Below are 18,169 nucleotides of genomic sequence, written 5' to 3' on the forward strand. Positions count from 1 at the left end.
CGGACGGTGACAGAGATTGGGGATCGGCAGGTGATGCTGAAATATGCTAAAGTCGGCCGTTTCGTTGCCGGGTTATGTGCAATTTTCATGCATGGTGGAGTATTCTCGCATAGCGTACTCCAGGGTACAACGCCGACATTCGAATGTATCGGGAATGTGAGCGTATCGGTGCATGTGTTACCGTGTCCCTCATACAGTAAATTCGTTGATACCACGCAGAGCCCAGCGGGCGAGATTGCGTTAACGCTGCAGCTCATCTCAAGTATCGTCGTCAATTCCGTCACAGTTGGCGCCTGTAGTCTTGCAGCGGTGTTCGCGATGCACGCGTGCGGTCAGTTGAATGTATTGATGAGATGGTTGGACCAGTTGGATGATCGAAAGCAGCAAAGCACGGTACAACATCGATTAGCGATCATTGTGGAGCATCACCTGAGAGTATTAAGGTAATAAATAAAAATAAAAAAGGACATAAATTTAAGTCTTAATTGATATTCCTGTGTGTGGTGTGTACTTAATGAATCAAAAATAAAATTTTTTATACTTGTTTTTGATTTTTAAGCTAATCTAGAAATTTTCTCACTCTTTTTTTCTTTTTTCAAATATAAATTAGTTTCAAGAAAATAATATTTATATATGTAAAAATATAATTTTAATTTACAGTTTCGTGACGCGGATGGAAGCACTTTTAAATCAGATATGTTTTGTGGAATTGCTAGGCTGTACATTTAATTTATGTATGCTCGGATATTACGTCATTACGGTACGCTAAAAAATAAAAAAGGTGAATATGTAATTAAGAAATATTGTACGACGTTTCACTTTTTAAATTATAATATGAAAGGCGCATATGCAAGAAATAATTAGTCGCAGAGGAAGTATTATAATACAATCAATAGTGAGAGTATGCGTCGCGATCTTTAATATTTGCAAATCACATAACTTACTGTACACATCTACTGACACTAATCACATCCTTAGAGTCAAGAAGCGTCAAATTTCAAAAGTAAATTATTAAATACTAAAAATAAATTATTAATATTTTCAAACTAAATATATACTAAAAATAAAATAAATGATTTAGTTCATAATAAGTTTATTTGTAATTTCTTTAATATTTAAATTATTTGAATATAATAAAGAAAATAAGAATCATTAATTGTGTTCAGCAGATTAAACTGTTGTGTAGCGGAGCGTTCATTACTATTGATGTATTCTTCTAGATCATCCAATAGTTGTGAGCGCTCATGGATCCGTTCCTCAACAGTTCAATCTTCTGAATAAACATGACCATTTCTAGCTGTGTTCCAAATTTATTGCCAATACTGAAAATGCGATAGTTTACGTGCACTATAGACTTTTAGTACAGTCAGTTCAATTTTGGAACATAGCGTCTATTGTAAACGTGAATCGGACCGCGTATAATTTGACCTGATCAGAAAGTAATGCCGCCATATTGTTAGTATGCATATATTCTCAGATATTGCTTCACGATTTTCTACTATAATATAACAATTTAATGTACACACATGTGTACATTAAATTGTTATATTATATATACATTATTATTTGAATGTTATCAATAAAACTTAATTATGTTAAATAATAATGATAAGATAAATTGTTAATATTTAAATTAACATATTATTCGATAATTTTCAGGGATGGAATGTAATAGAAAAAAAAACGTCAGTAGCTTATATGATTATTTACATATCCATGACTTTCAATATTTTTATATTCTGTTATATTGGCGAAATTGTCACGGAACAGGTAAAATAAAAGTTACGAAGTTTATAGTATAATATTTGCAAGGATTTATAAATTTAAAAAAATATGCCAATTTTTGATATTATAAAATATATAATTTGACAGTGTAAACAAGTAGGTGAGACAGTTTATATGACAAATTGGTATCGTTTGCCACATAAAACGGCTCAAAGTCTGATCTTAATTATCTCCCGCTCGAGTTGTGTGATCAAATTAACTGCAGGGAAACTATTTCATCTTTCTATCACAACTTTTGGTGATGTAAGTACGCCAAATGTATGTTACATATATTATGTTTTTTATCAGCCAAATATATATTCAAAATATTTTAGGTGATGAAAACCTCCATGATATACCTAAACATGCTTCGGACTATAACAGCTTCTTAGACAATAATAGTAATTTTGTATAAAGCGTTAGCAAATTTTCTAGTTATCACTATAACTTTATACATTCTGTTTAAATAACGTATAAATTATTAATAAAATATAAAGAACATCTAGTATATTTCTATATCTACATATAGTATATTTCTATATCCCGAAAAAATAATATAAATAAATAAAAATTATTAAGAATTAAATTGAAGCAAACTCTAAGGATCTAATGAAATAAATTCAAGCAATAAATAAATGAAGGCTATTTTAATCAAGCTTGTTTTCAACGCTGAATATATCGATATTTAATAAGAAATGATAAAACGAACATTTTCATCTTTAATATAATCATTGTCTGTGTCACAATAAGTATAAAATTATAAAAATATCCATAGAAATTTATTATGATTCTTATGACTATAAATACATATATAGTTGATGACTATAAAAACATATATAGTTTACCTGCACTATTTTAACTATTATGGTAAGCTAAAAATATGAATATATATTATCAGCACTTTATAATGCATTTATTTAAAAAATGTAAATACTAATTACGATTTTCTAGAATTGGAGCGATTTTAATGGAGCGCAAATGACATCGTATACGTATCTACGGCTCAATATTTTTATATTTTGTTATATTGGCAAAATTCTCACATAACAGGTAAATTATAATGAAATTATTGATAACTATTTTAACTATTAGAATCATCCGAATTATTATGCTTAAGAATGTACATAAGTTCCTTATTTAACTTCTGTATGGAGCCTCTAATGAAGTTCCAGTAACAACGAAGTTTTTCGGAATTAGATTGTTAGTCTAATGTTCAATCTGAGGGGAAATCTACAGTTTAATACTGAATTCAAATGGTGCTGATGATCAAAAGTCTCTTAATCATCAAGTAGAATCATTTTAGACTCCTTAAATGCTAAAAATCGCGTATGAAGATGAAGTTGAACCTGGATTTACAGATCGCGAGTTGACTCAGGCTTAACAAGTAGTAGTATTGAAACTACTACTTAATTATTTTATATTTAAAAAAATCATTTAATGATTTGAGCTTTGTAACTTGTATTGTTTCTTAATCGTTTTTCATATTTTTGAAAATATAAAAAACGTTATATAGAAATTTTATAAATATCTACATTAATTAATTTGTTAGTGTAAAAATGTTGGCAAAAAGGCATGTATGCCTAATTACCAAACGAATTACCAAATTAAAATGCTCTATTATTTTGAAAATAGCTCGATCGAATAACATTATCGAGAAAATATCACTATTTGGAGATAGTGAAGATTATTGCAATTGTCAATCGCAACTTTTGCCGATGTAATTAAAATGTAAATATTTACATAATAAATAGAAAATTATTCTTAATTTTAATATAAAAAAAAATATTCTTACAGGAGAGATAAGATTATAAAAAAGAGTAGCCTTTTTGAGATTACACGGATATTTTTCTAAAAGAAAATAATTTCTCCTCTGTTTAATATTCCCGAAAGATAACGATCGTAACACAACAATGAAGTTTACATATTATTTATATAATAAAGTTTACATACTATTACTTGAATTACAAATAAAAGTTTCATATTTAAAAAACAATAAATTTATGTCCGTATGTTATAGCAAATTTAATTTACGAGATATCGTTTATGAGACACCACGTGCAGCGTACACCATGAGTATCGATCGACTGACGAGACGCACAAATATCCTATTATTAACTATTACTGGTTGCTCGTTGGCGCAGGCGCTACTTTCTATCAATTGCACGTGCGTTTAAGTCGATTCAGTAGCATTCGCGCTTTCCATGAGCAATCATGACTGTCAATGATCATGTCATGTTACAACGAGACGCGAGTGATTATAGTATTCAATTGAATCGTTGGCTTCTAAAATTGGTGGGCGCTTGGCCAAGTTCAGCCTCGACAACAGTTAGAGAAAAGGTGTTTTCAACAATATTGATAATCATCTGCTACTCGTTGATAGCTTATACGGTCATACCTTGTATTTTGAATATCCTATTCGAAGAGACCGATGTACAGAAAAAATTAAAAGCTATTGGTCCATTAAGTCACTGGTGCATGGGTGGCATGAATTATTTCTCACTGCTGTTTCGCAGACGCGATATACATCGTTGCGTGGAGCACGTGAGGACTGATTGGCGGATAATGACAGAGATAGGAGATCGTCAAGTGATGTTCAAATATGCTAAATTTGGTCGTTTTGTAGCTGGGGTGTGCGCAATTTTCATGCACAGTGGTGTGTTCTCGCACGGCGTGCTGCGGGGCATCACGCCGACATTTGTATATATCGAAAACGTGAGCGTGTCAGTGCAGGTATTACCATGTCCCACGTACAGCAAATTCATAGATATTACAAAGAGCCCAGCAGGCGAAATCGCATTAACTGTGCAGCTCCTTTCGAGCATCGTTGTCAATTCCGTCACGGCCGGCGCCTGCAGTCTCGCAGCGGTATTTGCGATGCACGCGTGTGGTCAATTGAATGTACTGATGAGATGGCTAGACCAGTTGGACGATCGAAAGCAGCAAGATATGATACACCATCAATTGGCAATCATTGTGGAACACCATCTGAGAGTATTAAGGTAATACCGATATAAATTTAATGTTGATATTTCTGTTTGATGTATAAAAAATAAAATCATTTAAATTTTAATGATTCTGATTTTTAAGCCAATCCAAAATTTTATCTTATCTAACTCTCTTTTTCTTTCTCTCAATAATATATTATAACATAATTCCAAAACAAGTTTATATACACGTATATAATTGTAATTTACGTTACTTACAGCTTCGTGGCACAAATGGAAGCACTCTTAAATCAGATTTGTTTTGTAGAATTGCTAGGATGTACATTTAACTTATGTATGATCGGATATTATGTCATTACGGTATGTTAAAGTATTAAAAAAGTGAATGTGTAATTAAGACATACATATCGACATTGTATCACTTTTCATACTTAAATAAATTGCAAAATGAAAGACGCACTTGCAATAAATAATTATCGCCCAGAAAAAAATTGTCACAATACAACCAAGCGACAGCAAATATGATGTTGTAATTTGAAAATCACATAATCACTATATCTTTGGTGTAAAGGAGCATCAAATTTCAGAAAATAAGTGTTAGTAATTGTAATTTGAGTTTGGATCGATGAAAATAAGTCTAATCAAATAAAAGAAAATCCTATTTTCAGTCAAAGCGAATTTTAATGCATAAATATTTCAGTGAGAATTTATGTACAAAATTCTGTATACTTTTCGAGCCGACATTTTTCGGCCTTGAAACGCAATCATGAACAGAATTAGAAAGTAATATTAAATATTGAATTGACTTGATAAATATTGATTGTTCTGCTCTGTAAGATAAGATTATCATCAGTATTAGAATTATTATATTTGTGTTGTTCATTGAATATTAAACAAGAACAAATGATATGAATAAATGTGAATCTATGACTGTGAACAGCAAGTATATAGAAATTTTTCTTGCATGCGTTCTCCGATTTTCAACCATGATCCTCTACTGTCGTTACTGGATATATTGTGGCATCCTTATATTATTTTTCAACATTTAATAATACTTTTAATAATAATTGTATATATAAATTTCATAAATTATCATAAAACATTATGATATACTTTTAGGGATGGAATACTGTAGAGACGGCAATGACAATAGCTTGCATGATGATTATATATATATCCATGACCTTCAACATTTTTATATTTTGTTATATTGGCGAAACGGTAACAGAACAGGTAAAACATACAAATTATGAAATAAAAATTTTGTGGTATAATATATTCTCATATATATTCTTACATGTATTATATCTTGTCCAAGTTCTATTAAAAGCACTAAATACATGCATTTATCACAATTTTTTCATATTATGAAATAAATAATTTAATAGTGTAAACAAGTAGGACAAATAGCTTACATGACTAATTGGTATCATTTGCCATATAAAACGGCTCGAGGTCTGATCTTGATTATCTCCCGATCAAGTAGCGTGATCAAATTAACTGCAGGAAAATTAGTTCATCTTTCTATTGCAACTTTTGGTGATGTAAGTACACGAAGTGTATATTATAAGTGTATAGTATCATAGGCGCCGACTTGCGAAAAATATTGAAGGGGCACCGAGAAATAATGGAGGGGACACAACAATATTCACATTTTTGTAGTGCTACTGATAGATATAAATTGCTGAAATAACCAAAATTTATCAAATTAATGGAGATTTTAACAATTTCAGCGATTTATTTTCATCAAAAGTATCGCAAAAAGATGGATAATATTTTGTAGTTTACATCCACTTCTTCAGAGGATTATAATGTAAAAGTTATTTTGTAGGTAGTTATAGGAAAAGAACTCTCTTGTCCTTTCTCAGGTTTCTCTTTGGTATGTGGTGTCCCTGCACAAACAGTTCCTTCCAGTAGCATGTTCGGATTCTCATCTGAGTATCTCGGGTATCACGTCATCTTTGCTGTCTAACAAATGTTAAATAAAGATGACATGATACCCGAGGAATACTTTGATGGGAATTAGAACACGCTTCAACAAGCGACTTAGTATAATACAATAATCATCTCATCTTTGTTTAACATTGGTGAGCAACAAGAATATAATGATATAATGAACGGTGTCGTTACACCGCCTCTTGTTGGAAAGCACTCCTAGGATAGCAGAATGTCACTTTTAATTCGCCGCGTCAACGTTATGTATGGCGTATGTGGCCTTTCTCTCTTTTGGTTACAGAAATTAATTGCAATTGTTAAAAAAACCTTTTGTTAAAAAACCAAAAGATACAAATTATTGAGAAAGCATTGCACCTTTTAAAATTATTGGAGGAACAAAAAGTGGTTTGCCCCCCCCCCTCTGTAGTCGGCATATGTATATTATGTTTTACAACCATATATATGTTTAAAATGTTTTAGGTGATAAGATCCTCCATGATGTATCTAAACATGCTTCGAACTATGACAGCTTCTTAGACAATAATAGTTACACCATTTTGTATAAAGCATTAGCAAATTTTCTAGTTACCACTATAAATTTATATACTATATATAAATAACGTTATGAATTATTAATAAAATATAGGTCACCAAGAATATGTAATGTATTTCTATATCCCGAGAAAATAATATAAATAAATAAAAATTACTAAGAATTAAATTGAAGCAAATAAGAATCTAATGATATAAATTCAAACAATAAACAAATGAAGGCTATTTTAATCGAGCTTGTTTTCGACGCTATGTCGATATTCAGTGTAACAAATAATAACATGAACGTTTTGCTAAACGCTTTAACGCTTTAATATAATTATTATCACAATAAATATAAAATTATAAAGGTATCCATAGAAATTTATTATGATTCTTATGACTGTAAAAATATATAGTTTATTTAGTATGTAGTTTACCTGCACATTAATCTATTATGATAAGCTAAAAATATGAATATATGTTATCAGCACTTTATAATGCCTTTATTTAAAAAATGTTAATACTAATAATTAACTAATAATAACGATTTTCTAGAATTGGAGCTATTTTGATGAAGCCCAAACGACATCGTATATTATCGTATACGTATCTACGGCTCAATATTTTTATATTTTGTTACAAGACAAAATTCTCACGTAACAGATAATTTCTCGAAATTATAATGAAATCATTAACTATTTAGAATCATCCGCATTATTATGCTTAAGAATGTACATAAGTTCTTTATTTAACTTCTGTATGGAGCCTTTAATTAAGTTCCAGTAACAATGAAGTTTTTTTCGGAATTAAATTGTTAGTGTAATGTTTAATCTGAGGGGAAATCTACAGTTTAATGCTGAATTCAAATGGTGCTGATGATCAAAAGTCTCTTAATCACCAAGTCATTTTAGGTCCTTAAATGCTAAAAAAAATACTGTGTATGTAAGTGAACGTGGAATTGATTTACAGATCGCGATTGCTTAACAATACTACTATTTAATTATTTTATGTTTAAAAAAATCGTTTAATGATTTGAGCTTTGTAACTTGTATTGTTCCTTAATTGTTTTTCATATTTTTAAAAATAAAAAAACGCTTATACAGAAATTTTATGAATATCTATTAATTAATTTGTTAGTGTTAAGTAAAAATGTTGGCAAAAAGGCATATATGCCTAATTACCAAACGAATTATCAAATTAAAATGCTCTATTATTTTGATAATAACTCGATCGGATAACATTATCGAGAAAATATCACTATTTGGAGATAGTAGAGATTATTGCAATTGTCAATCGCAATTTTTGCCGATGTAATTAAAATGTAAATATTTACATAATAAATAGAAAATTATTCTAAATTTTAATATTAAAAAAATAAATATTCTTACAGGAAAAATAAGATTATAAAAAAGAGTATCTTCTTGAGATTACACGAGTATTTTTCTAAAAGAAAATAATTTCTCCTCTGTTTAATATTCCCGAAAGATAACGATCGAAACACAACAATGAAGTTTACATATTATTTATATAATAAAGTTTACATACTACTACTTGAATTATAAATAAACGTTTCATATTTAAAAAACAATAAATTTATGTCCGTATGTTATAGCAAATTTAATTTACGAGATATCGTTTATGAGACACCACGTGCAGCGTACTCCGTGAGTATCGATCGACTGACGAGACGTACAAATATCCTATTATTAACTATTACTGGTTGCTCGCTGGCGCAGGCGCTTGGCCAAGTTCTTTCTATCAATTGCACGTGCGTTTAAGTCGATTCAGTAGCATTCGCGCTTTCCATGAGCAATCATGAATGACAATGATCATGTCATGTTACAACGAGACGCGAGTGATTACAGTATTCAATTGAATCGTTGGCTCCTAAAACTAGTAGGCGCTTGGCCAAGTTCAGCCTCGACAACAGTTAGAGAAAAGGTGTTTTCAACAATATTGATAATCATCTGCTACTCGTTGATAGCTTATACGGTCATACCTTGTATTTTGAACATCCTATTCGAAGAGATCGATGTGCAGAAAAAATTAAGAGCTATTGGTCCATTAAGTCACTGGTGCATGGGTGGCATGAATTATTTCTCATTGCTGTTTCGCAGACGCGATATACATCGCTGCGTGGAGCACGTGAGGACTGATTGGCGGATGATGACAGAGATAGAAGATCGTCATGTGATGTTCAAATATGCTAAATTTGGTCGTTTTATCGTCGGGCTATGCGCAATTTTCATGCATGGCGGCGTATTCTCGCATACCATATTGCAAGGTGTCACGCCGAAGTTCGAAAGTATCGGAAATGTAAGCGTGAAGGTGCGTGTGTTACTGTGTCCCACGTACAGCAAGTTCATAGATATTACAAAGAGTCCAACAGGCGAAATCGCATTAACTATGCAGCTCCTTTCGAGCATCGTTGTCAATTCCGTCACGGCTGGAGCCTGCAGTCTCGCAGCGGTGTTTGCGATGCATGCGTGTGGTCAATTGAATATATTGATGAGATGGCTAGATCAATTGGACGATCAAAAGCAGCAAGATATGGTACACCATCAATTGGCAATCATTGTGGAGCACCATCTGAGAGTATTAAGGTAATACCGATATAAATTTAATGTTGATATTTCTGTTTGATGTATACAAAATAAAATCTTTTATATTTTAATGTTTCTGATCTTTAAGCCAATCCAAAATTTTATCTTATCTGACTCTCTTTTTCCTTCTCTCAATGATATATTATAACATAATTCCAAAACAAGTTTATATACACGTAAATAATTGTAATTTACGTTACTTACAGCTTTGTGGCACAAATGGAAGCACTTTTAAATCAAATTTGTTTTGTAGAATTGCTAGGATGTACGTTTAACTTATGTATGATCGGATATTATGTCATTACGGTACGTTAAAGTATTAAAAAAGTGAATGTGTAGTTAAGACATATATATCACATTGTATCACTTTTCATACTTAAATAAATTGCAAAATGAAAGACGCACTTGCAATAAATAATTATCGCCCAGAAAAAAATTGCCACAATACAACCAAGCGACAGCAAACATGATGTTGTAATTTTAAAATTACATAACCACCATATCTTTGGTGTAAAGGAGCATCAAATTTCAAAAAAGTGTTAGTAATTGTAATTTGAGTTTGGATCGATGAAAATAAGTCTAATCAAATAAAAGAAAATCCTATTTTCAGTCAAAGCGAATTTTAATGCGTAAATATTTCAATGAGAATTTATGTACAAAATTCTGTATACTCTCTTTTCGAGCCGACATTTTTCGGGCTTGAAACGCAATCATGAACAGAATTAGAAAGTAATATTAAATATTGAATTAACTTGATAAATATTGATTGTTCTTGATTGTTCTGCTCTGTAAGATAAGATTATCATCAGTATTAGAATTATTATATTTGTGTTGTTCATTAATATTAATATTAAACAAGAACAAATGATATGAATAAATGTGAATCTATGACTGTGAACAGCAAGTAACGTCGCTACATAGAAATTTTTCTTGCATGCGCTCTCCGATTTTCAACTATGATCCTCTACTGTCGTTACTGGATATATTGTGGCATTGCATCCTTATATTATTTTTCAACAATTTGTTATATATAATATTATTTTTCAACATTTAATAATACTTTTAATAATAATTGTATATATAAATTTCATAAATTATCATTATGATATACTTTTAGGGATGGAACACTGTAGAGACGGCAATGACAGTAGCTTGCATGATGATTATATATATATCCATGACCTTCAACATTTTTATATTTTGTTATATTGGCGAAACGGTAACAGAACAGGTAAAAAATACAAATTATGAAATAAAAATTTTGTGGTATAATATATTCTCATATATTCTTACATGTATTATATCTTGTCCAAGTTCTATTAAAAGCACTAAATATATGCATTTATCACAATTTTTCCATATTATGAAATAAATAATTTAATAGTGTAAACAAGTAGGACAAATAGCTTACATGACTAATTGGTATCATTTGCCATATAAAACGGCTCGAGGTCTGATCTTGATTATCTCCCGATCAAGTAGCGTGATCAAATTAACTGCAGGGAAATTAGTTCATCTTTCTATCGCAACTTTTGGTGATGTAAGTACACGAAGTGTATATTATAAGTGTATATTATCATAGGCGCCGACTTGTGAAAAATATTAAAGGGGCATCGAAAAATAATGGAGGGGACACAACAATATTCACATTTTTGCGGTGTTACTGATAGATATAAATCGTTGAAATAAAATTTATCAAATTAACTAAAATTTATAGAATTAATGGAGATTTTTAACAATTTCAGCGATTTATTTTCGTCAAAATGATCGCAAAAAGATGGATAATATTGTGTAGTAGATATCCACTTCTTCAGAGGATTATAATGATACAAGATATGTTGCAGATAATTACAGGAAAAGAACTCTCTTGTCCTTTCTCAGGTTTCTCTTTGGTATGTGATGTCCCTGCACATACAATTCCTTCCAGTAACATATTCGGATTCTCATCTGACCCCGGGTATCACGTCATCCTTGCTGTCTAATAAATGTTAAACAAAGATGACATGACACCCGAGGAATACCTTGATAGGAATTAGAACACGCTTCAACAAGCGATTTAATTTAATACGATAATCATTTCATCCTTATTTAACATTGGCGAACAACAAGAATATAATGATATAATTAACTGTGTCACACTGTGTCATTACACTGTCTCTTGTTGAAAGGCACTCTTAGGATAGCAGATGACGGATGTCACTTTTAATTCACCGCGTCAACGTTATGCATAGTGTGGCCGGGCCTTTTTCACTTTCACTTTTACTAATTACAGAAATTATTTGCAATTGTTAAAAAAACTTTTGTTAAAAGACCAAAAGATACAAATTATTGAGGGAGCATTGCATCCTTTAAAATTATTGGGGGAGCAAAAAGTGGTTTCCCCCCCCCCCCGTAGTCGGTGCCTATGTATATTATGTTTTACAATAATATATATGTTTAAAATGTTTTAGGTGATAAGATCCTCCATGATATATCTAAACATGCTTCGGACTATGACAGCTTCTTAGACAATAATAGTTACCATTTTTGTATAAAGCAAATTTTCTAGTTATCACTATAAATTTATATACTATGTATAAATAAACGATATTATTAATAAAATATAGGACACCTATACCAGAATATATTTCTATATCCTATACCAGAATATATTTCTATATCCCGAGAAAATAATATAAATAAATAAAAATTTCTAAGAATTAAATCGAAGCAAATTATAAGGATCTAGTGATATAAATTCAAATAAATGAAGACTATTTTAATCGAGCTTGTTTTTGATGTTATATCAATATTCAGTGTAAGAAATGATAAAACGAACGTTTCTTTAATATAGTCATCTGTGTCACAATAAATATAAAATTATAAACATATCTATATAAATTTACTATGATTCTTATGACTATAGAAACATACATAGTTTACTTGTATATTTATCTATTATGATATGCTAAAAATACGAATGTATTATTAACACTTTGTAACGTCCTTATTTATAAAATGTACTACTGTAATGTAATACTAATTTCAGATTTTCCAGAATGGTGTGCTTTTGATTCAGCACGAATGATATCATATATTATCATATATGTACCTATGACTCAATATTTTTATATTTTATTACAACGACGAGAATCTTACGAGACAGGTAATTCCTCAGGAAATGTATAAGAACCAGAATTATCCGAATTATTATACTTAAGAATGTACGTAAGTTCCTGCGAGTATAGGGACTCTAATGAAATGTTAGTGACAATGAATTTTTTTTTAATTAGATTGTTAGCGTAATGTTTAATCTCCAATCTGAAAAGGATCTACAATTTAATTGTCAAATTGGTGATCAAAATCTCTTAATTACCATTTGGGCTCTTCAAACACGAAAAAACGTGTATATGGGTTTTGAACTCAGATTTAAGATGGAATCATACGATACTTGATTTCTTGAATGATATAAACAACGTAAGCATGAATGTTGCTATGCTTGATTTGATGCATACAGTTTGACGTTTAACAAATAACTATTTAAAATTATTAAAAAATTATTAGCAATTATTACATTAGCAATTGTTACATTTGATGGATGCATGCAAGGAATAAGCTATGAACTAATCCATAATCAATATAAAAATCGTGTACATGCAGCGCTTAATACATCAACGAATTTTAGCATACATCAAAGAAGGCATGACTGTATGCGTGTTATCATTCAAGAAATGAATTCAAGCCTTGTGATTCCATCTTTACAAATAGTTAATCAATTACACCGAGCCGCAAATCATTTGACGCCTAATACTTAAGAATATTGGATTTAGGCCCAACTTAAAACTCTATCTGTCTCGTTTTAAAGCCAAAAAGAGACAGAAAGAGTTTTAAGCTTCATTTAAAATCAAAGTAACGTTGGTGTAATCGAGTCTTAATTATTCTATGTTAAAAAAAATCATTTAATGACTTGAGTTGTGACTTGAATTGTTTCTTAAATTTTTCTCCCATTTCTGAAAATATAAAAAACACTTATATAGAAATTTTAGAAATTTTACGAACCTACGAATATCTACATTAATTAATTTATTAGTTAGTAGTGTAAAAAAGTTGGCAAAAAGACATATGACTAATTGAAACGCATTAAAATTGTCATTATCATTCTGATAATAGCTCAATAAGATATCGTTATCGAGAGATTATCACTGGAAATTATTGCAATTGTCAATCGCAACTTTTGGTGATGTAATTTTAAAATGTATTTATGTAAAAAAAAATAAATTATTCTCAACATTAAAAAGTTAAATATTTCTTAATAGTTAATATTTCTTACAAATAGAGATGAGATTATACAAATAGTGTCTTCTTGAGATTACGTGTATTTTTCTAGAAAAAAAAAATTTCTATTTGGTTAATATTCCCGAAAGATAACGAAACACAATAATGAAGTTTATATACATATCTACTTGTATAATAAAGTTCACATACATAATCTGAATTATATATATATAAAAGTTTCATATTTGAAAAACATTAAATTTATCTTTGCGAATACGTGTTATAGCAAATCGTTTATGAGACATCACGCATCGTACACCGTGAGTATTGATCGACTAATGAACGCACAAATATCCTATTACCTGTTACTGTTTCTCCCTGGCGCAGGCGCCGCTTTCTGCGCGCATGTTTAAGTCAATTCAGTAGCATCCGCACGTTCTGTGAGTAATCATGGATATCAATAAACGTGTCATGTCACACTTGGACGCGAGTGATTACAGTATTCAGTTGAATCGTTGGTTCCTAAAACCAGTGGGCGCTTGGCCACGTTCAGCCTCGACGACCATCAAAGAAAAAGTGATTTCAATAGTACTGATAATTATCTGTTATTCATTAATAGCCTACACGGTCGTACCTTGCATTCTGAACATCTTGCTCGAAGAGACCGATATGCATAAAAAGTTACAAGCTGTTGGTCCGTTAAATCACTGGAGTATGGGTGGCATGAATTACTTTTCACTGCTGTTTCGCAGCCGCGATATATATCGTTGCGTGGAGCACGTGAGGACTGATTGGCTTATAATAACAGATATAGAAGATCGGCAAATAATGCTGAAATATGCCAAATTTGGTCGTTTTGTCGCTGGATTGTGCGCAATTTTCATGCATAGCGGTGTGTTCTCCCATAGCGTGATGCAGGGCATCATACCTACATTTGTATATATCGGGAATGTGAGCGTGTCGATACATATATTACCGTGTCCCACGTACAGCAAGTTCATAGATATTACGAAGAGCCCAGCGGGTGAAATTGCGTTTACCGTGCAGCTCATCTCGAGCATCGTCGTTAATTCCGTTACCGCCGGTGCCTGCAGTCTTGCAGCGGTGTTTGCAATGCACGCATGTGGCCAGTTGAATATACTGATGAGATGGCTGGACCAGCTGGACGATCGAAAACAGCAGGATATGATACAACATCGATTGGCAATTATTGTGGAGCACCATCTGAGAGTATTAAGGTAATATCGATATAAATTTAAAAGTTAATATCTCTGTTTGAAAAAATAAAATCTTTTATATTTTGATGCCTTTAATCTTTGAGCCAAAAAACTATATCTAATCTGATTCTTTTTTTCCTTCTCTTAATATATTATAATTTAGTTCCAAAAAAAGTTTATATATGTAAAATGTAATTATAATTTACAGCTTCGTGGCACGAATGGAAGCACTTTTAAATCAGATATGTTTTGTAGAATTGTTAGGATGTACGTTTAACTTATGTATGCTCGGATATTATATTATTACGGTACGCTAAAAAATTAAAAAGTAAATGTGTAATTAAGACACATGTAGGACTTTATATACTTAAATAAATTGCAAAATGAAAAACGCACATACAAGAACTATCGCAGAGAAAAAATTGCCACAATACAACCAGCGACAGCAAACATATGTTATGATTTGAGAATCATGTGAGTATCGTCATATCTTTGATATAAGGAAGCATCAAATTTCAGAAGATAAGTATTAATAATTATAATTTAAGATTAGATTGATGAAAATAAAAGAGAAAATCCTGTTTTTAGTCAAAGCAAATTTTAATTAAATATTTCAGGGTGAATTTATATACAAATCCAATTCTGTAAACATTTTGCAAATCGACATTTTTTAGTCTTGAAATGCAATCATGAACAGAATTAGAAAGATAATATCATATATTAATTTGACTTGGTTATTTTTATAAAATAAGATTTATTATCATCATCAGTATTAGAATTACTTCGTTCTTGTTTTTTAAATGTTGAACAAGAATAAATACTCACAAATGTTGTAAATGTGAATCAGACTGTGTTATGACTTGACGAACAACAAATAACGCTGATCACACGGTAATTTTTTGTGCATCCGCTGTCAGATTTTGGCCCATGATCTTCGTCTACTGTCGTACTGGATGTACTGTGGCATTGCGTTCTTATATTATTTTTTAGAAATATTTAACATATAATAATACTTTTAATAATAATTATATATATAAATTGCATTACATAAATTGTCATAATACATTATGATAAACTTTCAGGGATGGAATACAATAGAAACAAAAATGACAATAGCTTGTATGATGATTATATATATATCCATGACTTTCAACATTTTTATATTCTGTTATATTGGCGAAACGGTAACAGAACAGGTAAAAAATATAAATTATGAAATAAAAATTTTATGTATAATATATAGGGCGAGTAAGAAATCCTGGACTGGTGCAATATTTGAAAACTAAGCATTTCCGAAAGAAATGTTTCTTAGAAAAGTTGTAGGGTTTTTAAGTGATTTATTCACTGATCTGTTCAGTCTAACATTGGGTGGCGTCAATAAGATCAGATCAAGATTAACATCGATTTTTTGCAATGGCACATCCTATTTTTGATTCCAGAATTTAATCGCAGAATCTAATCTAATCTAATAGCTGGTCAAAACCTTTCAAAACACTACAATAAAGTTATTTTTCATTAAGTACTTTTTGATTTATAAGGCTCAAAAGTTATAGTACCGCCTGCATTAGCATTACACAAGGTGTTCGACCAACTGTACTTCTTATTTTCATTTTTACGTAAAAATGAATTTTTTTACAAAAATTTTACGAAAATAAGGGGAATAATCTTTAATGATCTTGACAAACGTTATCCAAGACATGATCCTGAACAATATTCAAGAGGTTTTAGCCGTCGGACGGCTTACAGCTCGATAGCATTACATCTTGCGTAATATTAATACCGGCGGTACAATAACTTTCGAGCCTTATAACTGGAAAAGCACTCAATACAAACTGTATTTGTGTATGTAAATTTTATTATAGTGTTTTGAAAAACTCTCGACATCGGTTATTAGATTCTGAAATAAAAAATAGGGTGTTCTTTTTAAAAAAATTAATGTGACTTTGATCTAAACGTATAAAAACGTAAAAATGTATAAAAATATATAAAAACGTTGGCGACGCTACCTGAGGTCAAACTGATAAGATCAGTGTATAGATCATTTAAAACCGTACAATTTTTATAGGAGAATTTCTTTCGGAAATGCTTAGTTTTCGAGATATTTCACTTTTTACTCATCCTATATATACATACAATACATTGTATATATATATATATATATATATATTTTCTGAATTTTATAAAAAAAAAGTGCTAAATATATTATCACAACTTTTCCACATTATAAAATAATTTAATAGTGTAAACAAGTAGGAGAAATAGCTTACATGACTAATTGGTATTGTTTGCCACATAAAACGGCTCGAAGTCTGGTCTTAATTATCTCCCGATCGAGTAATGTAATCAAATTAACTGCAGGGAAACTATTTCATCTTTCCATCGCAACTTTTGGTGATGTGAGTGCACATTAATGTAAATATATTATATTTTTGCGGCCAAATACATTTCCAAAATGTTTTAGGTAATGAGAACCTCCATGATATATCCAAATATGCTTCGAACCATGACAGATTCTTAGATAATGAGATTTATATCATTTTGTACAAAGCGTTAGCAAATTTTCTAGTTACTATAATTTCATATTATATTTGAATAATAGTATGTATTACTAATAAAATACAAGATATCTATTATCTATATCACTTTTAAATCCTAAAAATAAGATGTAAAAATTATTATTGAAAAATTAATATTTCTTTAAGTAATAATTTTTATCTTTTATCGCTAAACAAATTTTCTATATATTACATTTGAAAGTAATATAAAATAAGTGATAGCGATTTAGAAACTGAATCATAAATTATTTCAATAAGAAATAGATACGTTTGTAGAAAAATTAATAACATAAAATGAGATTTTATTCAAAATGTAAAATTGTTGAATATAAATGTTTTACTGAATTGTTTCATGTGTGTAT

The 18,169-nt window shown here is 30.4% G+C and overlaps 4 protein-coding genes across 4 annotated transcripts in view; all 4 read left to right on the top strand.

Moving 5' to 3' along the window:
• The window catches only part of LOC108685950 (odorant receptor 82a-like), a 3,698-nt gene extending 1,542 nt beyond the window's left edge, over window positions 1-2,156 (top strand). The window contains exons 3-5 of the mRNA XM_018190967.1: window positions 1,660-1,770; window positions 1,873-2,028; window positions 2,100-2,156. Coding sequence (XP_018046456.1) covers window positions 1,660-1,770; window positions 1,873-2,028; window positions 2,100-2,156 — 324 coding nt within the window. The remainder of the gene's footprint in view (window positions 1-1,659; window positions 1,771-1,872; window positions 2,029-2,099) is intronic.
• Window positions 2,157-3,975: 1,819 nt separating this feature from the next.
• On the top strand, window positions 3,976-7,181 carry LOC108685945 (odorant receptor 82a-like). The gene is made up of 5 exons (XM_018190962.1): window positions 3,976-4,763; window positions 4,970-5,069; window positions 5,829-5,942; window positions 6,098-6,253; window positions 7,125-7,181. Exons 1-5 carry the CDS (start codon window positions 3,976-3,978, stop codon window positions 7,179-7,181), a joined length of 1,215 nt encoding a protein of 404 aa, XP_018046451.1.
• A 1,812-nt stretch (window positions 7,182-8,993) lies between these two features.
• Window positions 8,994-12,288, top strand: LOC108685954 (odorant receptor 4-like). Its single transcript, XM_018190972.1, has 5 exons — window positions 8,994-9,781; window positions 9,988-10,087; window positions 10,899-11,012; window positions 11,166-11,321; window positions 12,232-12,288. The coding sequence occupies exons 1-5, from the start codon at window positions 8,994-8,996 to the stop codon at window positions 12,286-12,288; spliced, it is 1,215 nt and encodes a 404-aa protein (XP_018046461.1).
• A 2,197-nt stretch (window positions 12,289-14,485) lies between these two features.
• LOC108685928 (odorant receptor 82a-like) lies at window positions 14,486-17,770 on the top strand. Its single transcript, XM_018190942.1, has 5 exons — window positions 14,486-15,273; window positions 15,461-15,560; window positions 16,335-16,448; window positions 17,493-17,648; window positions 17,714-17,770. The coding sequence occupies exons 1-5, from the start codon at window positions 14,486-14,488 to the stop codon at window positions 17,768-17,770; spliced, it is 1,215 nt and encodes a 404-aa protein (XP_018046431.1).
• The last annotated feature ends 399 nt before the right edge of the window (window positions 17,771-18,169 follow it).

This window comes from Atta colombica, unplaced genomic scaffold, assembly GCF_001594045.1.
Source record: "Atta colombica isolate Treedump-2 unplaced genomic scaffold, Acol1.0 scaffold162, whole genome shotgun sequence".
In the NCBI taxonomy this organism is placed as follows: Eukaryota; Metazoa; Arthropoda; class Insecta; order Hymenoptera; family Formicidae; genus Atta; species Atta colombica.